Here is a 26,447-nt window from a genome sequence, read left to right as displayed (position 1 = left end):
CTGGAAAGCATAAGAAGTGAGAACTTTTTATCAATCTAAAAAATAAAAGCTCTTCTTTCCCTGAGATTTGGCACTGGCCAGATTTATAGCAGAAAACTCAAAATCCAGTATAATTTTTATTGTGGCCAACAAAAGTACAAAAAGCTAGTTCTTTTACATAATGGATGTTACAGTATTGTCCCCAATATTAAACAAAAGTTTAAACTATTAAATTAAATTATTAAATTAAAATATTAAACTATTGCTTAATATTCAGATATATGCATACATATATGTGGTTTTATGCATGAGCTTGTGAGTATATATGTAATTTTGTTCATATCTCTAGCCTCTTTAGTGTTTATTTCTGTATGTATGTAAGTCTGTATTTGTATTTGAAAATAACATAAGCATTTTTATTTTATTTTTTAACATTTATTTATTTTTGAGAGAGAGACAGAGTGCGAGCAGGGGAGGGCCAGAGAGAGGGAGACACAGAATCTGAAGCAGCTCCAGGCTCTGAGCTGTTGGCCCGGAGCCCAACGTGGGGCTTGATCTCACAAACTGTGAGATCATGACCTGAGCCGAGCTTAACCTACTGAGCCACCCAGGAGCCCTACATAAGCATTTTTATTTATTTATTTTTAATTTTTTTAATGTTTATTTATTTTTGAGAGAGACAGAGACAGAGCATGAGTTGGGGAGGGCAGAGAGAGAAGGAGACACAGAATCCAAAGCAGGCTCCAGGCCCCAAGCTGTCAGCACAGAGCGTGCTGTGGGGCTCAAACTCACGAACCATGAGATCATGACCTGAGCTGAAGTCAGATGTTTAACTGACTGAGCCACCCAGGCGCCCCTACATAAGCATTAAAGGAAGACCTACAAAATGCAATGATTTAAGGTACCCCTGGGTAAGTGCAGTTAGGAAGCACAGTTAGAAAAGATACTTGATTAGGGGCGCCTGGGTGGCGCAGTCGGTTAAGCGTCCGACTTCAGCCAGGTCACCATCTCGCGGTCCGTGAGTTCGAGCCCCGCGTCGGGCTCTGGGCTGATGGCTCAGAGCCTGGAGCCTGTTTCCGATTCTTGTCTCCCTCTCTCTCTGCCCCTCCCCTGTTCATGCTCTGTCTCTCTCTGTCCCAAAAATAAATAAACGTTGAAAAAAAAATTAAAAAAGAAAAGATACTTGATTAAATAAAATTTTGGAAAAAAAAAAGATACTTGAAACAAACAAAAGAATATTGTTTCTTTTATTCTGGCTCTATCTACATTAGACTCATTTAACTCCAGATTTCAGATTCTCTGAAATGACATTTAAAAATCTACTTTTGAAAAGCTCCCTAGGTGATTTTGATTCAGTTGATCTAAGAATTGGCATTAGGAAGCTGTTAATTCCTTTACTATCTCTTCTAGGTCTACCCACCCAAGATTCTGGGACACATCCAATGCCTGATAAGGCACCCCTTTCCTAGTACCTTGCCAGCTCATTAGTATCCCATAGTTGATCCTGCTCTGGACTTCCTAACTAGTCTCCCAGGTCCCTAGTAACTAAATCTCCTGATTTGTAATTCAGTTCCTTAGGAGACAAGCTTCAATACTTTCTTACCTGTTTTCTCTGAAGTAATACCACCATGACACTTATTTTCTCAAGAGCTGACTGGAAGACCAGCTGCTCAACTTGCTCTGAGGTTTCCTCTCCTATGTGGACTTGCCCAGCTACTTGGACTTCCATATTTTTTTTTTAAATTTTTAAAAAATATGTCACTTATTATCAATTGTACCTTTAAAAAATTTTTAACTTTATTTATTTTGATAGAGAGCAAGAGTGAGAGCAGGACATAGGTAGAGAGAGAGGGAGAGAGAGAATCCCAAGCAGGCTCTGCACTGCCAGTGTAAAGATCGATGTGAGGCTCTAATTCACAAACCGTGACATTATGACCTGAGCCAAAGTCAGACGCTTAACCAAATGAGCCACACAGGTACCCTGGACTTCCATATCTTAAATTAGAGGTTATGAGGCATGGACATGAACATGAGATTCTGCCTCAAGGGTAAAGGAAAAGGAGAAGATATTTTGGGAGAAGATCGGGGAAGAAATTTCCTGATTTATTTAAATTTCAAGTGTGTTAGTATAGGTGGTTTTCCCAAGATATGCTTATTTAGGACCATGGTAGCTTCACATATCATTTCCATGAAAACAAATAGCCTCGCTAAAAATAGTTTTCACAAGTATGTCATGGAATTCTCAATGCCATTAGGTCACAAGTCTTTGTTATCATAACATTCTCCTGTACAAATGTCAGACTTACAATCTTAATGGTTTAATAATACTGTTACCATCATAGTGAGATTAACTAGCCTGAAGTTCTAACTTAAAGTCAGCAATGTTCAATGGTTAAGTCATTAGGTTCTAAGATAGAGTTTCTCATCTAATAAGCAATAACCCTAATTGAGCACATATAAAAAAAAAAAAAGAGGAATCAGAAGACTTGGATTCTCTTGCTGGTCCCATCAATTATGGATCTTCAACAAGTCTCTTAAAATTTTACTTCCTTTTGTTTAAAATTTGAATAATAATATTTGATAAACTTCTAACCACAACATCTCCATTATCCTCCTTCAGTTTGCATATTATATTAGAAGAATCTTCCTGGGGGGCACTTGGGTGGCTCAATCAGTTAAGTGTCCAACTCTTAGTTTTGGAGCAAGTCATGATCTCATGGTTTTGTGGGTTTGAGCCCTGCATCAGTCTCCGTGCTGACAGTGTGCAGCCTGCTTGGGATTCTCTCACCCTCTCTCTGCCCCTCCCCACTCACACTGTCTCTGTCTCTTTCAAAATAAATTAATTAATTAAAAAAAAAAATCTTCCTAAAACATTGTTTTTATTATGGCATTTCCCCCAGTAAAGAAAAGCAACTGTATAGGATTCTGTAGACCCGTTTGCTCTCCTCCCAGGGACATTCCTGTGCTCCCACTATGTTTCTCCGACTCCTCTACAGCTAGAATGCTGTATGAGAATTGGATTTCACCAATTGGATTTACTTATACGAAATACAAAAATTAAATGGATGCCTTTGTCTTTCTGCCTCTTTTGGATTTTTTTTTTAATTGCTGGCAAAAGGAAGAACAGCAACTATGATCTGACTGTACTCTCCAAGTTCAGCTATCACTATATACCCTTCTCTTTCCAGACCCAGTCTTGCTGTCTTGTCTAGAGCTCTCGCAAAAATGTAATGCTGTCTCCTGGCTCCAGGCCCATTTCATTATGCATTCCAACCACATAGAGCTGACTATAGCTCCTCGAATATATAGTGTTCCCTCTGGGCTCCAGGCCATGTACATTATGTTCTCTTCCTGGAATGTTTTCCCTGTCCTTCTTTACTGAAATTCTCCTACTCATCCATCATCTCTCATGTGAGACATCACTTCCTCCAGGGAAGCCTCACCTGAACTTCTAAGATCAGTTTCAATGCTTCTTCTCTGTACTCATTTAAGGACCCTATATTAATCATTATCATAGAACTTATCAAACTGCTCTTGTTTTTACTTGGTTATCTCCACTAGAATAAAAGCCCCTTGAGGACAGGGACTATGTCTTGTTCACTAATAATTCCCAGAGTTGGGGGTGCCTGGGTGCCTCAGTTGGTTAAGCCACCAACTCTTGATTTTGGCTCAAGTCATGATCTCATGCTCAGGAGATGGAGTCCCATGTCAGGCTCTGTGATGAGCATTCAGCCTGCTTGGGATTCTCTCTCTCTCTCTCTCTCTCTCTCTCTCCCTGCCCCTCCCCTACTTGTACTTTCTCTCTCTCTCAAAATATAAACTTTAAAAAATAATTTCCAGAGTTTGGCGCACTTACAAATATTTACTAAATGAATGAATGTATATATACGTGTTTCTTTTCCCTCAAATGCCTGTAAGTCAAAAACTAATGGCAGACAGAGACCCTTGCTACACGTGCAGACAGCATCCCAAGTGCCTAATGTACTACTGTGTCCACAGTAGGAACTCAAATATTTGTTTAAATCAACTTTTTAATTTATTGAATTTAAATCAAGACTAACTAAACCTCTGAATAAAAATTATTATAGACTTGGTTCTGAGAGACATTGATGGTAATACAATTGCCATTTCTAGGGTCTGTTTTGTCAAGAGAACACTTATACTCAGATTTTAGAAAAACTAAATTTACCTTCCTGAAAAGACGTTTATGAACATTACAGGTTCTAAGGTTCTATTAAAACATAAGTGTAAAATCTTCCCTTGATCTTGACCTATTAGTCCCTGCTACAGAAAGGGAAATTCCAAGAGTACAGAGCTCATAATTCCAGTTCTTCAAGAGGGATGAAACCTTAGACATATATATATAATGATATAGCATGGCTTTGACCTTTGGAAAGCTCAGTGATTTTTTAAAATATGAAAACATAGCTTAAATATCTTAATTTCATATATATTCATGAGATACCCTGGTCCCAGACAATTAAAATTACATGTTTATAATACTGTTCTATTGACTTGCCCAAATCTTACTAAGACAAGCAGTCTTAGGGCCATTTTGGTTTTAGAGATGTCAAGCTAATAATTAATTCCAAAATTGTAATTTTAATACCTAAAAAATAGTTCACGCTTTTAGAATTCAGCACAATTTCGCTTCGACTGCAAACTCTAAGCAAAGTTGTCACTAGATGATTAAAGTGAGAATTTGATGGACCAATGTGTGCAAGCATTTAGCATAGCAGTACTGACATGTGCTCTCTCAACAGATGTTAGCTAGTGCATTTATATTTATTTATTTATTAATGTTTTTTCATTTTTGAGAGAGAGAGAGAGACAGAGAGAGACAGAGAGAGACAGAGAGAGAGACAGAGCACGAACAGGGGAGGGGCAGAGAGAGAGAGGGAGACACAGAATCCCAAGCAGGTTCCAGGCTCCAAGCTGTCAGCACAGAGCCTGACGTGGGGCTCAAACCCACGAACTGTGAGATCATGACCTGAGTCGGATGCTGAACTGACTGAGCCACCCAGGCACCCCTAGTGTGTATTTAAGTTCCAGGGCTCAAATGAAGTGAAATAACAGTTCAGTTCAGGAGACGCTATGACATTTCTGTTTGGTTCTGGTTCAATAGTTTTATAAAATAAATGTACTTGCTTCATATTACAGTAAATAAATGGCAGTGCTTTCAGACTTAATTACTTATTAGGAGAAAATTGCAGGTGGTTCAAGGTACAGTCACTAAGTGTGGTTTATTCTGGTTTAGGGGACATAGTTCAATGTGCTTCAAATATCTGTTTTACATCTCCACTAAGTCTTGGCTGCTACTGAATGCAATTGTTAATTCCTATAGCTCCTTTTTATGTACAGATCTCCCAACTGAATATTCCTGAATTCTCCTGTAGTGGTGGAATGACCATCCCAAGGTTAAGCTTCTATTCATATAAGTTAGTTTTGGCCAGATCTGGAGATCCAGAGGTAAAATTCAAATTTAATTAGACTTATGGTATCTGTATGATGGAATTTATATTCCAGACCAGTCACTAACTCATTTCTTTGCTTACTTCCCTCCCAAGTTTTTCATACTTCTTGCCAATTTCCCTCCCAAGTTATTTTTTTCTTTTAGTAACTTCTTGCCAAATTTTCTCCCAATTTATTTTTTTCCAGTGACTTAAAGATGAAAACTGCCAAGCAGCAGTGGTAGAGAAAACACAAACAGACTTTAATTCTGCAACCTACATAGTAAATATTTTTTTTACAATGCATATGTAATGGCTGCCAAGACAAATACTTAATGAAGACCATTTTGTGGTTGCAAAAAGGATCTCAACAACTTTGTGGAAACCGATTACATATCCTAAGTCCCTGACCTCTTCTCATATCCCACGCCCCACCTCCCACCACACACTATCATAAAAGCCAAACCCAGGTACTTTTACAAGAGAGTGAGTCACTGAATAAAATCAGTCCAACTACCCATTTACCCAAACACCAGCCTGCCTAGAATTCTCTTGCTGTCTGCTATGGGGTTCTGTGGTAGGATAAGGTTTTGGTGAAGTGTATAAAAAAAAAGCAGTATCCTGGAAAAAAAAAAAAAAAGACAAGAGAACAGTGAAGTCTGACCTCTTTTAGTAACGAAACAGAGTTACAATCTCCTTAAGGGATAAGTAAATTAATGAGGGCCCAATTACACTGATTCCTCTTTTTAAGCTAGCAGAATCTCCAGTGCTGGTTACAAAAGTGTACAAATATTTAGAACTCTAAAGGTAGTCTGGCAACATGGAAAAAAAAATGGGAGGATAAGTTAATGGGCACCAAAATATAAAATGGTATTTAAAAATAACTATAGGGGCGGTTGGGTGGCTCAGTTGGTTAAGCATCCGACTTCGGCTGGGGTCGTGATCTCAGGGTTCCTAAGTTCAAGCCCCACGTAGGGCTCTGTGCTGACAGCTCAGAGCCTGGAGCTTGCTTTGGATTCTAAGTCTCCTTCTTTCTCTGCCCTTCCCCCTCTCGCACTCTGTCTCTCTCTCTAAAAAATAAATAAACATTAAAAAGAATAAAAATTAAAAATTAAAAATAACTATAAATTTGCCTAGGAATCCACTATATTATAATCTGGCTCCAGAGTAGAAACTGTAAACCCATACATGGAGATGTTCCCAAAGCAGAACTGACCATGACTGCATCTGACTTGTTCACTCGTGTCTGCACATTACCAGTTATTCTATCAGCCCAGAGCTGTCTCCGTGCCCTTCCCTGCGATAAAGTCTTTAAGCTATCCCTCAGAGTGAATAGTTTTCAACAAACTGAAATCAGAAAACTATGTGAAATATGTTGTGCGTACTTTTTCCTATCCACACAGATTTACACCTAGCAGCCTACTCCTATGACCATAAGCATCACCACATACGCAAGTGCTTTGTAGATACTAGAGCTGAACAAAAACACAAAAATGAGGAAGAAAATATTCCGTTCTCATCTCCAGTTTCCAAGTCTAGCTGGAGCACATTAAGAAACAGATCAACGCTGGCAGTCAAAACGAAAACATATTGAATCATGAATGTTTGTATTTGGTGATGGGGCCACATAGAGAATACATCAAGGGTTTCTTTTGCTGGCACAAGCTGCTTAACCCTCAGGGATTCTGTAGGTATTTCATGTTCCTATGCTCCAAATTCCTCCACACTTAAAAAATAAAAACTTCATTTTGGCAGACTCTCACTGGCCTTTTTTTAAAAAAGTGAGGATGGGGCACCTGGGTGGCACAGTCGGTTAAGCGTCCGACTTCAGCCAGGTCACGATCTCGCGGTCCGTGAGTTCGAGCCCCGCGTCAGGCTCTGGGCTGATGGCTCAGAGCCTGGAGCCTGTTTCCGATTCTGTGTCTCCCTCTCTCTCTTCCCCTCCCCTGTTCATGCTCTGTCTCTCTCTGTCCCAAAAATAAATAAACGTTGAAAAAAAAAATTAAAAAAAAAAGGTGAGGAATACTTGTTTAACAATGACAACAAAAGTACAAAAGTTGGAAACTCTTTAGTACTGAAAATAGAGGAAACTTTTGATTCTGAGTAACACCATCTAGAACTTCCAATTACTTTTTTTTTGTTACTCCAGCAATAGTATGCTGGTGTCATGATTCCAGCCCTGAGACTGTGAGGCTCAGGGGAGAACACATTCCGAGGAAAATTCTTGTAACTGGCATGCCTACTCCAAAGTATTTCTGAAATAGTCACCTAATAAGAATTTACCATTCTGCCTATCGAAGTCCTAGGTGGAGTACACGAACATAAACTTTTTAGAATCACTGCTCTCAAGCAATTCATCATGTAGTTGGATAGATAACAGCATACAGGGACTATTCAGCAATGAGAAGAGTACCCACTACCACACTAATATGCTCATTGTACCCGCTACATTTTCCAGTTTCAAGTACAAAGAATTTAGGATGCTGGATACTTTTGCCTATAATAAGATGACCAGGAAGCACTAGTTGCAAAAGTCAGCAGGACAGGAAAGGACAGGGAGTCAGGATTCAGAGATTACTAGAAATGAAAAGCTAAGTGTTTTGACAATTTAAAACAAAAAGGAAGGAGCGCCTCAGTGGCTCAGTCAGTTGACTGTCCAACTCTTGACCTCAGCTCAGGTCATGATCTCACGGTTGTGGGGTTCGAGCCCACATGGGGTTCCATGTTGACAGTGCACAGTCTGCTTGGGATTCTCTTTGTCTTCCTCTCTCTCTCTCTCTCAAAAATAAATAAATAAACTTTAAAAATAATAAAAAATAAATAAAACAAAGAGGAAGAAGAGTGAATTGTACATTAAGAAAGCAAAATGCTCATCATCATCAACAATTACTTATTCAAGCCCACTTAGTGGTGTCCTCCACTGGAAATATTGTTAGTAAGACCTGCGATCTTTCTGCCTTGTTCAAATGTCTCAGTTCTATGTAATTTCACCTCTGCATCCTTCCTTCCTAAACACATAGGATTCCTATGTGTCCCCCTTCCCAATTCCTATTGTGCGGGGGAATCCTTAATCCTAAGCCAATTTCTCTCTTCTTCTCATTTCCTCAGGGTTTCTCCCTCAGTCTTCCCTGAAAGCCCATTTTTCCCTGATGACCTTCCTGTGGATGGAAATAGTACATAAATATGGTATTCCCGATCTCCTCACAATTCTTCTGCTTAACTTCTGTTTCTTCTTGTCTATAATAACCATTATCGGAATTACTGAAACAGCTTCCTATTAGTCTCCCTTCTTCTAGTCAGAATAGCAACTGCTGCTGCTACTACTACTACAGTTACTACCACCACTAGTTATTTTACTAAGTACTCTCTATGCATCAGAAAAATCTACAAAACTACAAAATAGGTAATATTATCTCCATGTTAAAGAGGACAAAACTGAGTGTATAATAGGATTAAGTAACTTTCTTTAGTAATCCAACTCTGTCAGATTTCAAAATATATATTCTTTCTGCTACCCCACAAAGTTTCAAAATGCATCCACCTTAATTGTTTCTCATAGTACAGCCAAAGTGATATATAAAATGCAAAACTGACTGCATCCTTCCCTTGATTAAAGCTCTTCAAGACCAAATTCCTGACACTGGTTATAAGGTCCCAAGGACATGGTCCTCCAGCGCCATTCCTCCCCACTCAGTGTCCCCCCAGTCACACTCTGGTTCTATCAAGATGCTTGTGGTTCTTTGCACTAACCAATTGGTTTCATATCCTGTGTTCCTGCTCAGTTTCGTTTGTCTGGAATGCCTTTCCCATTTTTACTCATCCATCTTTCTTTGTAAAGAAAGTTTCTACCAAATGCTGAGGCAAGCTAAAAGCCCTCAACTGGGCTTCCGTACTGCCTTAAGAATACCTTTATTACAATACTTGCTATAGTAAAGTGAAAGCATCTCTTTATGTATGCTTCCCCCCAACTAGCCCATTAGTTATTTGCAGGAAGGAATAATAAAGGTTTTATTTTGTACCCACTCAGACCCCACCACAGTGAACATTGTCTGGTACAGAGTAATCACGTAAGTAATGTGTTGGGGTCTGAAAGGCATTTAGAAACTGGATTCGCCTCCCAATCCCATTGCTACTTCTGGAGTATGGAACCAATGTGACCTGGACTCAAGACTGTCCAATGTCATCTGTTTTCTTCCATAGAATATACCAACTTTTGTTGATTGGGTCATGAAGAACAACTACCATATTTACAGATAACCACTTCTTAAATTTTTTCTTATAAACACTTTGCCATCATCAAAATTCACATTGATGACTTTTTATGGCCAAAATATTTCCCCGTCTTAATTAAACCAAGTTCCGTCTTGTTTCCATAGTAGTCACTTACTCACAAGAACTCTCAGACACATTTATTTTATATCATACTCTGTGGCAGTATTCTCCATCTCAAAAGGAAGTAGAAATGATCTAATATTTACTGAAGGGGTAATTTACATCAGATGCCTTGTTATACACCTTATATTTATCCCATTTAATTTTCTCAATAATCCAGTGACCATTTATTCATCAATCCCCCACTTCTTCACACCAGCCTAACCTTCTCTCTACTTTATTGGCAGTTCTAACGTTCTTAATGAAAAACAAATTCCTCCAAGGCCGTAAGTTTCACTCTTGTCACCATTAGAATTCCATAGTGAATCATTCCACTGGAGGACATTAGCCTTGAAAGAAACCTCCTCTGGAGGTTATTCCTCACATCTGACAGACCCAGATCGATTTCAAGGCTCCCTCTTTTCACTCCTACAGAAATAGCTCTTTCATTTTCCATTGGAGCATCAATTCATTCTTTACCGATACATTTATTTCCCCTACTGGTCCATGAATCTCTGAAGTATAAGGATCTTGTTCTATTCATATTTTTATAAAATATAGCAAGTCCCAAATGTTTTCAAAATAAAGACTTAATTAACTTCTTCTAGTTTAAAATTTTACTTGGGTACAAAAGGCCATATATTGTATGATTGCATTTATGTGAAATATCCAGAACAGGAAAATTTTAGAGACAGAAGGTAAATCAGTGGTTGTTTAGAGCTGGGTGTGGGGAATGGATAGGTATGAAGACATGGACACTGATTGCTAATGACATTTCTTTTAGAGGAATTGAAGATGTGGCGATGGGTATGCAACTCTATGAATATACTAAAAAACACTGCCTTATATACTTTAAAATTAATTTTGAGGTTGGCCATAGAATCAGAAAAAGAAAATGTTGTCCTTTCTCTTATCCTCTTTCTTTCATTATTTTCAACAGCTTTATTGAGATATAATTCAGATACCATACTTCACTAAAGCACAGATCGCTATAACATGAACTCTTTAGAAAATGGACTGTATTTTCCCATACCCAGCACAGTATTCATGAGTTAGCAAATGCTCATTTCATGAATGAGGGATCCACAGCTTTGAATTTATTATTATTAATATAGCTATGGTAAATTTGGGTAAAATATACTTTCACCTTCGTAGAATCAAGGTGAAAATAACCATTTATAAAATTATCTTTTATTTTCCATGCCCAGCATGGACCCCAACATGGGGCCTGACCTCACAACCCTGAGATCAAGATCTGAGTGCCTCTATAAAATTATTTCTATGAGAAAAGGCATAATCAAAGCAAAAAATAAAGCCTACCAGAAACCTTCCAACACCTTGCAACTAATAAATAAAGCCTATGATTTATCTTGCAAGACACTACCACTCCTACATCCCAGTCCCCACCTAGACAAATATCTGTGGTCTCTAAGAACACTCAAATATTTTTTTCATAACAAATCTACTGAGAGTTTCAACATCCCGTTTGTGAAATACTATTCTTGGAAGAAGGGCTTTTGAGGAACGAAGAGTATCTTCTTCAAAACAAATCCAATAATTTTCCACAATAGTTTTTATTTTTATTATGCTTTCATGTATAGAAAATAAGAGAATGGAGCTCTAAAAACTACTCTGGAATGAGTCAGTATATACATGGAGAGCCATTTGTACAAGCATGCATCCTTCTTTTGTAAGTATTGCAGTTTCTATCTAACCAACAATTAGCCTTTTTCTTTTCTCTGTACTTTTTCATTTTATTCTTACTGAAATTTTTTTTTCATAAAAGGTGACTTAAAGGATTCCACTAGTGTCAAATGCCATCTATCAAAGATAATGATTTTGAATCAAGATCTCTATTCAGGCAATACTATTGATAAACCTCATAATGATATATTCCCTGCCTTAATATTTATATCGGTAATTATTGAACCCTCCACCATATAATTTATGCATTGAATAGCACAAGATGCACACACTGGCCACTTGGAATGCTTCACATATTTTCAGGCAATTAACCCATTACCCAATATTATAAAGTGAGTCAACATCATTATCTTCATTTTGTCTCTGTTTCAGAGAATTACAGTCACTATAGGTCATATGGCTACATGTTGAAGGCCAAAGGATAAAATGTAATCACAATTTTATCTCTGATTCTCTACTGGCAGGTTAATGCTCATTCCATTAGGGTGTGGTAGTTATTAAAATTATTATTTATTATTAATAAAATCCTCTCATGTAATTGTGAAGTATATTTTAAAAAATGCATGCCATATAAATGCCCATTGAGGACATTTGTCTCACTAATGATTCAATAAAATTCTCTGCATTTCATAAAGAATTTTTATTATTATTATTTTTTTCCCAAATCAGCCCATCATTTAAAAACTAAAATTGTACTTTTTCTATGATTTTGCAAGTTTCTTAAAGCAGGGGTCATATATTTTATTTACTGATTTAACTCAGAGTAGTTTGTCCATAGTGGAAACTTGATTAATATATGTAGACAGACTGATTGAATAGAGGACTAATTATATCATTTAGGTAGGCTAAAAGTGTCACATTCAAAAATCAGAAATATGTCAAATAATTACTTACCTCTTCTAGTTGGCATGCTTTGATGACACTCTTATATCTATACTCATCATAGGAAACACCAAAGATGATGTTTTCTTTAATGGTGCCAGGCATGATCCAGGAAAACTGAGAGCAGAATGAAATTCTTCCACTGTGCTTAATTTTACCCTCTGAAGGCTCCAGTTCTCCCATAATCATCATTAGAAGTGAAGTCTGGAAATAAAACCATTGTTATTAAGTAAAATCATTTATCAGATCACTCTCAGAATATACTTGCCTCCAACTGTCATCCTAAGCAGAGGTATCTATTCTGATTTTAAAGGATTCTACATTAATTCATTTGATTCAAAATTTATTAAGCACTTCCTGTTCTGGATTTGCTGCTATGCACACAAGATACAAAGGGGAATAAAGGAAACAATGACAATAGAGTGTGCTAAGTGCTTTGGTAGAGGTTCACAGAGATAGAGCACCTAATTCAGATTGTTGGGGTGGGTTTGGAGGAGGTCAGGGAAAGATTATCACCAGCTAACCTTTGTTAAGTACTCAGTCTATGCTGGGTGCTGTCCTATGTGATTTAACTGTATTCATTCACTTAATCCTCACAAAAACCCAGCAAGGTAGATTCAATATTATCTTCATCTAACAAAGAAGAGATCAGTTAAAAAGAGATATAGTCAGATAATATTGTTCTCATGAGCCCTTATTGCAGAAACTAGTATAAAATCATACAAGGGATGACTGAAGAAGCTTCACCAAAAGGACTATCAATGAGCAAAGACTTTATATGAAAAAAGACTGTGAACTAAAATTTAAACTAACGTGGAAATTAGAGTTGAGAAAGAGAATTAAAGTATGTTATATTCCCTGACAATAAGAAAAGTTATAAGTAAAGCCCAAACAAAACAAAGGAAACAGGGTATAAAGGAAATTCACTGATTGTTTACAAAGAAAAGCTACAAGTCAAAGATATGATTTAAACATAACATATCAGCTAACAGAAGCATAAGCATATTTAACAACACAAAGATAAAACATTAAGAAAGGTAATACTATGGACTAAAATTGAGTAGAAAAAAGGGAGGCAGCAGAGGACAGAAAAACATTGATTTTATCAGAGCTCACATTAGGGAATAAGAGAAAGAAAACCCCAAAGATTTAATGTAAAGTTATTATAACTATAACCACTGTAACAAAATACCTCCCAACCACTAGAAGTTGGAATGCCTTTGGGCTCACACCTTGGCCCCTTTCTCTGCCTATCCATACTCTCTCCTTTGGAATCTCATCTGGCCTCAAGTTTTTACACTGCCAGCCCCATTCCCCTGAAATCAAACCTGTATAACCAACTAACATCTCAATTTATATGTCAAATATGCATTTTAATCTTAATGTTCTAAAACCAAGCTCCACCCCAAATCAGTCTCTTCCATAATCTCCTCAGGTAATGGTACCTTCATGCTACCATTTACTCAGTCCGAAAACCTTGGACTCATCCTTGACTCCCCTTTTTTGCATACACCACTTTCAATCTAATTATGTGGTATCTTTCTTAGAGATATGTCCTGAGGGGTGCCTGGATGGCTCAGTCAGTTGAACGTAGACTCTTAATTTCTGCTCAGGTCATGATCCCATGGTTGTGAGATTGAGCTTTATGTTGCTGAGCATGGAGCCTGCTTAAGATTCTCTCTCTCCCTCTCCCTCTTGCCCTCCACTTCTCTCATGCATGCCCATGCATGCACGCAGCACAAGAAAGAAAAGGAAAGAAAAGAAAGGAAAAGAAAAGAAAGGAAAAAGGAAAGAAAAAGAAAGAAAGTCCTGAATTTGACTATTTCCTTCACTACCTGGGTTAAGCCAGTATCATCTTCTGCCCAGTTTGCACAATAGCCTCCTAACTCATTTCCTTACTTCTGCCCTTATCTCTTTACAACCTATTTTCAAAGTAGCCTCATCAAAACTAAGACAAATCATGTCACTTTTCTGCTTAAAACCCTCCAATGGCCTCTCATTTCCTCAGAAAAAAAAAAAGCCTTACTCTTTATAAGCTCCTTTGTAAGGTCCTTGAGACTCTTTTACGATAGCCCAAATAATGGTCTAGCCCACATTACTCCTCTGACAGCTCTACCCTCTGGCTGATTCTGTGCTAACCCCACTGACTTCCTTGCTGTTCGGTGAACCACACAGGCACAGTTCCATTTCAAGGCTTTGCTCCATCCTCTATCTGCACAGCAGTTCTGTGGCCTTACTGACAATCCCTGACACAACACAATTTCTGTCATCCATCCTGACCTTACCTTGGTACTCAATTTTAGCTTGGTCTTAATAATAACTGAGCAGCAGATGTGGAGAATAAGCTATTAGCTCCTGCTTTTGTTTACATTTAAAATAAAATACAAATGTCTGTGAAGTTTTATCAACATTTTGGTATTTATAAATAATAATATAATATATTATATACTGTATATATACATTACATATATAAATATATTAAGATATATTTATATGTATAAATATTCATATTCAGTGATGGTTTCATTTAATGTCATATCTCTCAAAATACCGAGTATTGATAAATATATATTACATATACTTGATAAATATATATGAAAATATAAAAATTATATATAATTTTATATGTTTATCTAATATAATTATTATATTTTATATTTATATTGACAAATATTAACATCAACATTAGTATTGCATTAATATAATAAATATAATATAAATAATAATATAAATATTATATATCTTTAACATGGATAATCAGATATATTCAATTATGTAAGTTTATTAAAACTGTTATATATTAAAATATCGCTCCTAAAAAATGGGATTTATAATAAGTTGACTGGGGGTAGGGGGATGGGAAGCTGACCAGCACTGAATAAATTAACATTCCTATGTATTTCTTTCAAAAACCTATCCCACTCAATAATTTTTCCTCATAATAAATCCTAAGTAAGTCTGGGTCCATTCTCCAAAATTCTAATGTCAACAAAATAGGGACCTTTTGTCTATGGGGTTAGTAAGGCAAAATCTAAGCCAAGATTTTCCTGGACAAGCTCTGGAAAAATGTCTATGCCAGAGATTGGTAAAAATGAATGGTTCGTTTATTCAATAAATTACTGAATATCCACTATGTACAAGATACTTTGTTGACTTATATGTGAAATCTAAAAAACTAAAGGAAAGAATAAATGAACAGAAAGCAAAAACAGACCAATAAATACAGAGAACAAACTGATGTTTGCCAGAGGGAAGGGGATTGGGAGGGATGGGCAAAATGGGTGAAGGGGAGTAGGAGGTACAGGCTTCCAGTTATGGAATAAGTCATGTGAATGAAAGGTATAGCATAAGAAACATAGTCAATGGTAGTGTAATACCATTGTATGGTGACAGATAAGTAGCAATGTTTGTGAGCATAGCATAATGCAGAGCATAGCATAACGTAACGAATCATTACGTTGTGCAAATGAAATTAATATAACATTGGGTGGCAACTATGCTCCAATTTAAAAAAAGAAAAAACAATTTTTAATAAATTTAAAAATCAGCACGTGGGAGAAAAAAGACACTGGGTTCAGTGCCATGCACCACATAAAGATGCAGAAGAAAAGGTCACTGAAGAAATAAAAGACTAGAGACTATTATCAGTGTAATAATTTATATTATAAGGGACAATATATCTAAGCATTCTCCTACTACCAATGTAAAAATTTCTCCAACATGCCCTTTTAGGCTACAGACACACGAGGAAATGAAAGAAATGCATGCCAAATGAAGTTCTTAACGATGAGGAATAGATTACCTTGCCTGCTCCAGTAGATCCAGCAACCGCCAACAACTGACCTTTTTCTATCTTGAAATTGATGTCTTTCAGGACAGGAGCACCAAGAAGTGAGAAGTTGCTGAAGAAGAGGTTGTTGTCACCATCAGAAATTTTTCTATCGTTACTGTTTTGTTTTGCTTTCTCAAGTAATTCCCCAAATCCCTGAAAAAAATATATATGGAAAACAAAAAGGTAGGTTTTTCAAGTATTTTCAATAGCTATTTGTTTTATTTATTATGAAAAGCACATGGCCCATGATCCATACTTTATAACATGTAATTATATAACATGAGTTCTAGAGCACATGATACAAAACATTGAAAATTTTAATACAGCATTTGATGGAAATATAATTTCAATATCTCAGATTATAACTCACCATTAAGCTAAATTAAATTATTGAAAAAAATGTGTACCTTCTCCTATAGGCTGAGCAAATAAATATTATCTAATTCTCAGCACAGTAATAATATCTGTTATAATCCCTCTGTTTCAAAGCTGTAGACTTGTGACTCAGAGGTTAAATGACTAAAGTCAGCCAGAGTGGAATTACAACTCAATCTGACCTCTATCATGCTGCTGGTACCTTCCTCTAAGAAGCTATCATTTAAGCAGTTTAATTAAGTAGAAATGCAATGAGATGGCCAGATGATTCAGATGAATTCCATTATATGAGAATAGCTGGGAGGAAGGAATTGCCTTCTGAAAGTTCCCTGCTTCTCTGTTGCCCCATGGGAAGCTTTAGGGTAGTGGTCTTCAAACCAGACCAAACAGCCCTAAGGATCGATCATGAGGAAGCTTGTGTATACAGCCTTAAGGGAATCTATTTCCACATTCTCAACCTCCAAATATACTCCTTCCTAAAATAATCTGCCTGGGATTTGTTTACTCTTCGTTATCTCTTCTTTCCCACTTTCCGGTTCACAATTGTTCCTGCCTCACTTTATACAGAAGAGAAGCCTTTCAGGACATCTGTTGGTTAGGTGTCCAACTCTTGGTTTCTGCTTGGGTCATGATCTCCCAGGCTGGTGGGCTTGTATCCTGAGTTGGACTCCATGCTCAGCTGGGAGGCTGCTTGGGATTCTCTCTCCCCCCTCCCTCAACTCTCAAAAATAAATAAATAACCTTTAAAAAAAAAAAAAGAAAAGAAAAGGAGAAAAGAAAAGAAGAGGAACCTTTTACTTTTACTAGTCCTAAGTCTTACTGTGTTGTACTTCTTGGAGTGTAAAACTTCTAGGACACAAACGAGGGGACCACAGAAGAATAATTTTCTCCTCAAAGAGGGTCCCACAAAAGCAAATCCAGGAATACTGAAAGAGGTAACATCTTATTTCACCCAGGTTTCAAACTGGAGGCAATCTATGTGTCTTACCTAGCTTAGAATAAGATTTCAGAAATGAGTTGCAGGATAAGGCATTTTAATTATTTGATTACTTACTTAATTTTTAATAATTTAATAAATTTACTTAGTACACATTAATTACCTGTATTTTAAGGTTATACTTTGTCTGACATAAAATAAGCTGATTGACTTGACAATGGGAACTAACTTCATGAATTCATGTATCTTCCATAAACTGAATGCACCCAAACTATAGTGCCAACGTTTCGGCAAAAATCCATTAAACATACTTAACAATTACATATTTTTCCACCACTTAAGAATACACTGAAAAATTTATGTCAACTTAAAAATGTGTCAGAGGTGTGTGTCATAGTTTTTCAAAATTCTTTTGGGTCATACATAAGCAATTAAGTTTGAAGACCACTGCTTTTAGTTCTCATGATAGGGATGGTTAACATCCCCCTCAGTCACCAAACAATAAAAGCAAACCGTTTAGGAAGTAGACAATAAAAAGTTTTTATAACATGGATCAAAGGCATCTGCTATTCCCTTATTCATTTATTTATCTCACAGATATTCACTGGGAATCACCTCTGTATTAAAGACCACTTTGAAAATCTCACATGAGAGAATAACATTATGAATAGATATTAACACTGCAACATGCTTAGTGCTAGAACTGAAAATCACACCAAGTCTTATGGAAGTACATTATAGAGAGTAAGCAACTCAGCCTGGAACTTGACCAAGTAAATGACCTGCAGGCTAGGCTACAAGGGATAGAACTGGGATTTCATAAGACCAAGAAATGGTATAGGTGTTCTAGGAAGACGGATCTGCATGTACAATGATTTAGGCTTAAAAAAAATAAAATATGCCTCAGAAATGGCAAGTGGCCAGGTGTGATGTATATGGCAAGATGACAAAAGATTTCCTTAGTAAGGCAGGCCATGCAGTTGTTAAAGGACTTGCTGTGCCATGCTTAGAAGCAGGACTTTTATCCAATAAGCATATGAACCAGTGGGAAGCTGTTGTTATAAATAATTTTTATTTCTTTATTTTTTTTATTTGAGAGAGTATGAGCAGGGGAGAGGGACAGAGGGAGAAGGAGAGAGAGAAGGAGACAGAGAGAGAGAGAGAGAGAGAGAGAGAGAGAGAGAGAGGATTAAGCAGGCTCTATGCTAAGCTTGGAGCCCAAGATGGGGCTTGATTCCATGGCCCTGGGATCATGATCCGAGCCAAAATCAAGAGTTGGAGCCTCAAACCAACTGAGCCACCCAGGCACCCCACTAATAACTTTTATTTCTGATTACAGAAGAAAGACACTTATTTCAAGAAATTTGGAAAATATAAAAAAATCAGAATGAATAGAAATCACTTATAATACTACCACTGAGAAGCAACCATACTTAACATTTCAACCAAAATCCCTCCATTTTCTTACACATAAATGTATATGATTTTATATAGAACCAGGGATTAAAAGTACAGCATAGGCAATATAGTCAATATTATTGTAATAACTTTTAAGTGTAGATGGTAACAACATTTATCATGGTGAGCATTTTGTAATGTATCTAATTGTTGAATTACTAGATTGTACACCTGAAACTAATATAATATGTCAATTATATTTCAATAAAATATAAATGTAATTTTTTACAAAATTGAGAAAAATATAAGGTTGTGACATGCTTTCTAACTTACAATAAATCAATATTTTCATATATCATTAAACATGATTTTTAATATAATTTTTAGTTGCAAGATAGTATTCAAGAGTATGGATATACTATATGCTCATACTTTTGCTATAAATTGGGGGCACATTTTCTTTGTACAAATTCCCACAAGTGGAAGTTCCAGAGCATAAAGTATGTAAAATTCCATGTGTTTTCAATAGTAGTTCTGAATTTTCTTCATCAAGAAATATATGAGAGTGCCAGTTTTCAAATTTCAGTTTTCAACACTATTATTTTTTGGTTTTGGATTTGTTTTGACTTCTTTTACTTGTAGCTTTATAAGGGAAAATGGAATATAATTATCTTATTTGTATTTATTTGCTCTCTAATAAGATTGAACATTTTCCATATTTATGAGTCCCCTGTTGGGCATAAAATGGTTATGACATCCTCTGTCATTACTCCAGTAATGGCTTTACTCCAGTAATCTTCTCATCCAGGTGGATAATGGTTAACTTCAGTCTGAGCTTCAGTCTACTCTGTTTTTGAGGGTATTAAATGAGATAATATACATGAAAGCATTTTGAGCACAATAAAGCAGTAGTCACTCTCTTTTTTTTTTTGTTTAAATAATTTAAAAATTATTTGTTTAAACAAACAAATAATGCTCCTACATTAAATAAGGAGCAGTATTATGAGTGGTAAAGGGTTTTGGAGTCAGAGAAATGTAGGCTGACATTTTAGCTCTGCCCTAATTAGTTGTATAACCTTGTTCTAGTTGCTTAAACTAAGTTTCAGCTTCCTAGTAAGTAAATAGCAATTTTACCCACTCACAGGTTTATACTGAGGGCAGAATCATGTATCAGAATCACCAGGGACTTGCCTCTTGGGTAACTGGGTGGATGGTAATGCCATCAAAGAAGAGAGCAAATGCACTCACTGGAAGGGGCTAATTTATGAAGCTTGGTGAGTGATGAATGAGAAGTGCTTGAAGAGCATGCAGGAAACTTAGAAATACATGTATGAATTTCAAGAAAGAAACTGGGGCCAGAAATCTGCATTTGACACTCATCAGCACATTGATGTCAGTTGACCTAAGCTTGAGGTCACCCACAGAGGGCATGAAATGCTAGAAGAAAGCCTAGGGGGGACATAGTGCCAATCACCATTGAAGTAGCAGGCAGGGAAGAGGTAGAAGTCATGGTCTGAGGATAAAAGAATATGAAAGGAGTGGTTCACTAAAGCCAAATGATCAATTCAAGAAGAAAGGAATGTTTTAATGTATTGGTGAGGGTAGAATCCAGATTGCGGTGGGGAGAAGCCCATGAAAGATGAGGAAATGAGAACGGGCTTGACAACAAAGGGAAGGAAAGGGATAAAGTTTAAAGAATGAAGCTGGGTGGGCAAAAGCAAGGGGAAACATTTTTAATTAACTTATAAATATGTGAATGTGAAGAGGGATCAGTTGAAAGGAGATGCTGAAGCTTCTAGAGAGAAGACTGCTGGCCCCTTGTTCTAAGATGAAGCAAGGTATTAATAGCTCAGTCAAGGGCAGGGAAAAACATACATCTTAGATACAATGGAAGGAGAAAAACATAATTCCAAGGGTGAACAGGGAAGTTGGAAGCATTCATACATAATTATGGCTTCTATTTTCTTTATGTTTTGTAGGAGGCAAGGAGAACCTGAGGGGAGTAGGGGGTTTCAGGAAAGTGGTAAAGATTTGGAATAGCATCTGGGGAAATGGTCTAGGAAATTAAAGACAAATAAAAAGATTTACCAAGAAGGTTTACAGGCCCCACTGAGGTTGAAACAAGAATAGTATAAAACTAATATAAGATATAGGATTTTCCCAGATAGCACCTCCTTCACCAAAGTCCATAAAGTCATGTTTTGCAGGAAAGGATTCAGTGGAAGGAAACAGGAATTGGGAGACTTGTAGGAGAAGAACTGAAATGATAGGTCTTGGAATAAGCAGAGGTTGAACCAGGCAGGGTCCAAAGGGAGCATTAAAGAGACTAGAAATCTTTTTTTTTCTTCAACGTTTTTTATTTATTTTTGGGACAGAGAGAGACAGAGCATGAACGGGGGAGGGGCAGAGAGAGAGGGAGACACAGAATCAGAAACAGGCTCCAGGCTCTGAGCCATCAGCCCAGAGCCGGACGCGGGGCTCGAACCCACGGACCTCGAGATCGTGACCTGGCTGAAGTCGGACGCTTAACCGACTGCGCCACCCAGGCGCCCCTAAAGAGACTAGAAATCTTGAATTTGAAAGACCATCAGGTGTGATTTAGAGACAGATAGAGATGGAAGGTTAGAAAATTCTGGATAGAGAAAGATTTTACATTTCCAAAGTGGAGGAAGTCTAGGTGTTCTCAAAGGTCAGGATATGCCTATGAGAGGAAGCTTCTAAAGAAGTCCCTGGAAAGTATAAGTTCTAAGGACAGTGTTGGGGGGACTGCTTATGTGGTTGTTGAGGTTTCAGACATCATGCCAGAAGTTTAATGAGCAACACTATCCTGAGTAAATGTGACCAAGAAGTGAAATAAGTCAGGCAGAAAAGAAAAATACGATTTTACTCACATGTGGAATTTAAGAAACACAACAGACGAACTTCGGGAAAAGGAAGGAAAAGGAAGATTAAAAACAGAGAGGGAGGAAACCAAAGGAGATTCTTACATGCAGTGAACAAACTGGGGGTTTCTGGAGGGGTGGTGGTAGGAGGGATGGGCTGGATGGGTGACAGATATTAAGGAGGGCACTTGTTGGGATGAGCACTGGGTGTTTTATGTAAGTGATGAATCACTAAATTCTACACCTGAAATCATTATTACACCATATGTTAATTAAATTAGATTTGAATACAATTTTTTTAAAAAATGGGAAAAAGAAGTGTCCCGAGTTTGACAGGTGGCCATCAAAGACTTTGAGGATACAGCCAAATGGGAAGCAAGAGTTCAGGGATAGGATTGGAGGCTGTGACATCGAGGTCCAAATTTCAGCTTCAGCGCCTGCCAGTTGTATGAGCTGAACCAGGTGCCGTAACCTCTCTAAGCTTCCACTTCCTTATCAGTAAATTACTTAGGTCGTAGAAATGTTATGTGAATTAAATGAGACAACATTTATAAAGTGATTATCTGAGAGCCTGAAGCATAGTCGGGGTTCAAGCCTGCTACCTATTTTATTAGATGGAAGGAGAGTGAAATGCAAGACTTTTGAGCAGAACAAGGAAATAATTGTCTCAAATTAGTAGGGAAAATGTTAAACCTCTTATTTTCCCTTCATTCCTAGAAGGGCAATTGAAACTCCTAAAAACAAAGAAGTAAAATCAATCTGATCCCTTTCGGATCTGGCACTTTCCCACAAACAACTTCACCAGGCAGATAAAGAATTATTCTCTAACCTGTATCTTCAAAAATGAAGTAAAGTGAAGCCCTGGCTGTCAAGTTGCTTATATAAATAAAGCCAGTTTCAGATATTTTGAAATATGCACAATAAGACACTGGTTTCAGAACTTCTATCTTTATTCAGCACATAGGTGATAAGAAAATAACTCAATAGGTATTCTCAATAACCAAATATTGCTTCTTTAGAGGCTGAATATTATTGATAATATTTTTCAGACTTTGAGATATAGGATAGAATTTTTATTTTTTTAATTTTTTAGTTTTTTTGAGCATTTGGCTTTTTTTTCAAATTTTAATTTAAATTCTAGTTAGCATATAGCACAATATTGGTTTCAGGAGTAGAATTCGGTGGTTCATCACTTACATACCATACCCAGTGTGAGAGAACTTTTAATAGTGAATGGAAATAAGTAAAAATAGGAAAAAACACATTGATATATCTCTCATACATCTTTACATTGCCTTGTGTATGTAAACACATTGGACTAGAACTTGAGATTAGAGAAGATAATATTTACTGAGGAACTACTTACTATGTGCATGGTACTCTGCTGAACACTCTACGTTTCACAACAGTCTTGCAAGAAACTAGGCACTGCTTGCAAGGTAAATATTAATATTTCACTTTATAGATGGAGAACCAAAGGTTCCACAAGTAATTTGATCTAGATTACACAGAAAATAAACGGCAAAGTCAGAATTCAAATCTTGCTCTATTAGGCTCCAAAACCTATGAGATTTGTATGCCTTCCTAATCTGTTGTGTCAAACAAATTATAGGACTTAGAAAACAATAAAGAGGCTTCCACACTGTAACATTTCTGGGCCCTGACTTCTTAATTTATCAAGTAAGTGCAGTGGTTCCCTGCCGGTGCTATCAGTTCAATTATCATTCTAACTTTCTCATCCATTAGGATGAAAACTAGATTTGAAAAGGAGGAAATGGTAAAGTATTTAGGGCAAACAATTAAAAAAAATTCTGACCTCTTCCCAGAAAGCTGTTACATTCTCCATCACTACTTCTGTAGTTGTTAAGTTATATTCCAATGTCTTATATTCTTGCTTTTGTAAGAAATCCTGTTTACAAAAGGAAGCAAAGATATATTGTAGAACTAAAATAGCATTAATGCATTATTACCTCTGTTTTACACTCTAATAGTTCTGTACCCTGTATTTGCATTTTGTGAATATTTATGAATATATTTATGAATACATTAGAAATTACTTCATAATAAAATAATTGATAGCAGTGTTCCGAAGTTAATTTTCCAAGTACTTGGATTTATCACATTTGAAATGCACTCTTAAAACGTGCTATTTTAGGGGCACCTAGGTGGCTCAGTCGGTTAAGTATCTGACTTTGGCTCAAGACATGATCTCACAGTTTGTGAGTTAGAACCCATGTTGGGCTCTGTGCTGACAGCTCAGAGCCTGGAGCCTGCTTTGGATTCTGTGTGTGTCTCTCTCTCTGCTCCTCCCCCACTCATACACTCTCTCTCATTCTAAAAAATAAACATTAAAAATTAAAAAGAAAACATGTGGTATTTTCTAAAACTTTTTTTAATGTTTATTTTTGAGAGAGAGAGAGAGAAAGAAGGGAAGGGAAGGGACAGAGAGAAGAGAGGGAGACAGAGGATCTGAAGCAGGCTCCACCCTGTTAGTGCAGAGCATAACGTGAGACTTGAACTCACAAACCATGAGATCATGACCTGAGCTGAAATCAAGAGTTGGATGCTTAACTGACTGAGCCATCCAGTAACCCCTATAAAACTGTTTCTATATATTAGATTTCAACACACAACTGATTGTTTCTTCTACTCTTACAAGTTAACCTGGGTAATGAATTTATAAGGCCTCCCTGAATTACCACCCAACGTGCCTCAATTCAACATTAGGACACAGAGAAAGCTAATGTCTTCTCATCTTTAGCTTCTTCCTTACTGGAGGCACCATAGCATCACTTCTCTGGGTTAAGGTATGAAGATCTAATATATCTGATTTTAAAGCATCAGACGTTGACTCTAAGAGAAGGCTCTATCAGACACGATTAGGACTCAACTAGGAAAGATGGGAGCATAAGGGAGAATTAAATGCCTATATCCTGAGGTCCTCACCATTAGGAGGTATTGAGGAAAGCCTGGTCCTTGACTCACTTTTGCTTTTTTTTCTCTGCTCTTTTCTCATTCACTATTGCTATTTTGGGTTTTCTCTTTCTTTCCTAGTTTGGTTTCTCTCTGTGTTTCTGTTCAGTGACTCTCTCTGTCTTTGTGACCCTCTCTCTTTGGGTCTAAATTCATGTTCATTCTCTCTCTCTCTCAGTTGAGAAGGGTTAACAGAAGAAATAGGATTAGTCCAAGAGCAGCTATGGTTCGGAGCTATATTCCCCAATTTGTCTAACTCACAGATCTCAAACTCATATTTTCAAAACTATAAAATTAAGAAGGGTGGCTGAGTAGAGACTGTGTAGAAGTGGAGCGGGCAGGCCCTCCTTGAAGGGGGAGCTACCATAGCTTGTGGGGGAAAAGGGACCCAGTTACTATATATTCCAATTCTTCAAAAGAGATTGAAGACATAATTTTTGTATATGTAACATTTCCCAACTTTTAAATGCTGGCAACTAACACAAATTTTTTTTTTTAATTTAAAGTCCTAGTGAAACAGGTCAGAGGCCAAAATGAGATCCATGGACCACCCCTGGCAAAGTCTGGCCTACATTACATAATGGCAGAACCACTTAAAAGTGGCTTACCCTTCACCCTTGTTTTTATTTCTATCACAGTGATTTTCTGAGTTACATATTTAAATGGATATCAAAAAATATTAATTATAAAAATTATACCCACACATAAACTCATGGTGATGATCCATTTAGCTTTATGTATATTGGGTATAATCACCTGAGGACTTTAGAACTTCTCTTCCAAGCTACCAGCTACATCAGAATTGCTAGGATTTTAAGGTAATTAATGTGGCATAAAATGCCATTCTCATCTATCTTATTTTCTGGAAAGTGTGTTGAAAAATTTAGAAAATTTAAGGTGAACATTCTTAGTTTTAGCTGGAATGTTTTATAACTTCCTGGTGAACCTGCTACCATCTTTTGCACATTTGCCAAGTTAATTAGAAATGATCTATTGGTTGATTACGTAAATAAAATTCTCCAGAATACAGAAACAATATTTTCTTCAACTTCTTTATCTTAAGAGAATCTCACAGGCCTTCATTTATTTCACTAGGCTTTTATCCCAAGGGCTCATTAGACCACATGTAGACATCAAGAGAGGAGGAAATCCTGTGTGTCAAACAGGCCCAAGAGCAAGACTTGATCTCTAGAGAGTTTGCTCACTAGAAAAGCTCAGAACTGTTCTAAAATCTTTGCATATGATGCCCAGTTAGGTAAATTACCTGTATTTTGTTTATTGCTCCAAGAGAGTCATACCATGTTTGCACAGCCCAGGGGAATTGCCGAGTGACTGCCATGCGCAAAACGATGCAGAATGAGATGGTTGTGAATATTTTTCGGAGGACGATTGTTTTGATCAGTGCATAGGGAAGCACAGATAAAAACACAACAAAGAACCCTGAGAAGAAGAAGGCCGAGCTATTGAAGTATCTCACATAGGCTGCTTTCCGGGTCAGTTTCAGTTCTGTTCTATAAAAAAATATATAAAATTTGGGATACTTATTAACTTTTCGAATACCAGGCATCTTGGAATGTAAAACCGGAACATAGGCTCTCAAGGCTTTCTGCCGTTGTTCTGATCCTAGCTCCATCCTATATGAACTGTGTGACCTTGGACAAGTT

General features: G+C 37.0%; 1 protein-coding gene across 3 annotated transcripts in view; it reads right to left on the bottom strand.

Annotated features, from left to right (window-relative positions):
• The window catches only part of CFTR (CF transmembrane conductance regulator), a 188,512-nt gene that overhangs the window by 101,542 nt on the left and 60,523 nt on the right, over nucleotides 1-26,447 (bottom strand). For all 3 annotated transcript variants that reach the window (XM_047850178.1, XM_047850177.1, XM_047850179.1), the window contains exons 8-11: nucleotides 26,048-26,294; nucleotides 23,627-23,719; nucleotides 16,189-16,371; nucleotides 12,399-12,590 (exon numbers count right to left, since the gene is read on the bottom strand). In XM_047850178.1, the coding sequence (XP_047706134.1) occupies nucleotides 12,399-12,590; nucleotides 16,189-16,371; nucleotides 23,627-23,719; nucleotides 26,048-26,294 (715 nt within the window). The remainder of the gene's footprint in view (nucleotides 1-12,398; nucleotides 12,591-16,188; nucleotides 16,372-23,626; nucleotides 23,720-26,047; nucleotides 26,295-26,447) is intronic.

Source organism: Prionailurus viverrinus, chromosome A2 (assembly GCF_022837055.1).
Source record: "Prionailurus viverrinus isolate Anna chromosome A2, UM_Priviv_1.0, whole genome shotgun sequence".
Lineage (NCBI taxonomy): Eukaryota > Metazoa > Chordata > Mammalia > Carnivora > Felidae > Prionailurus > Prionailurus viverrinus.
This window is presented reverse-complemented; position numbering and strand designations above follow the sequence as displayed.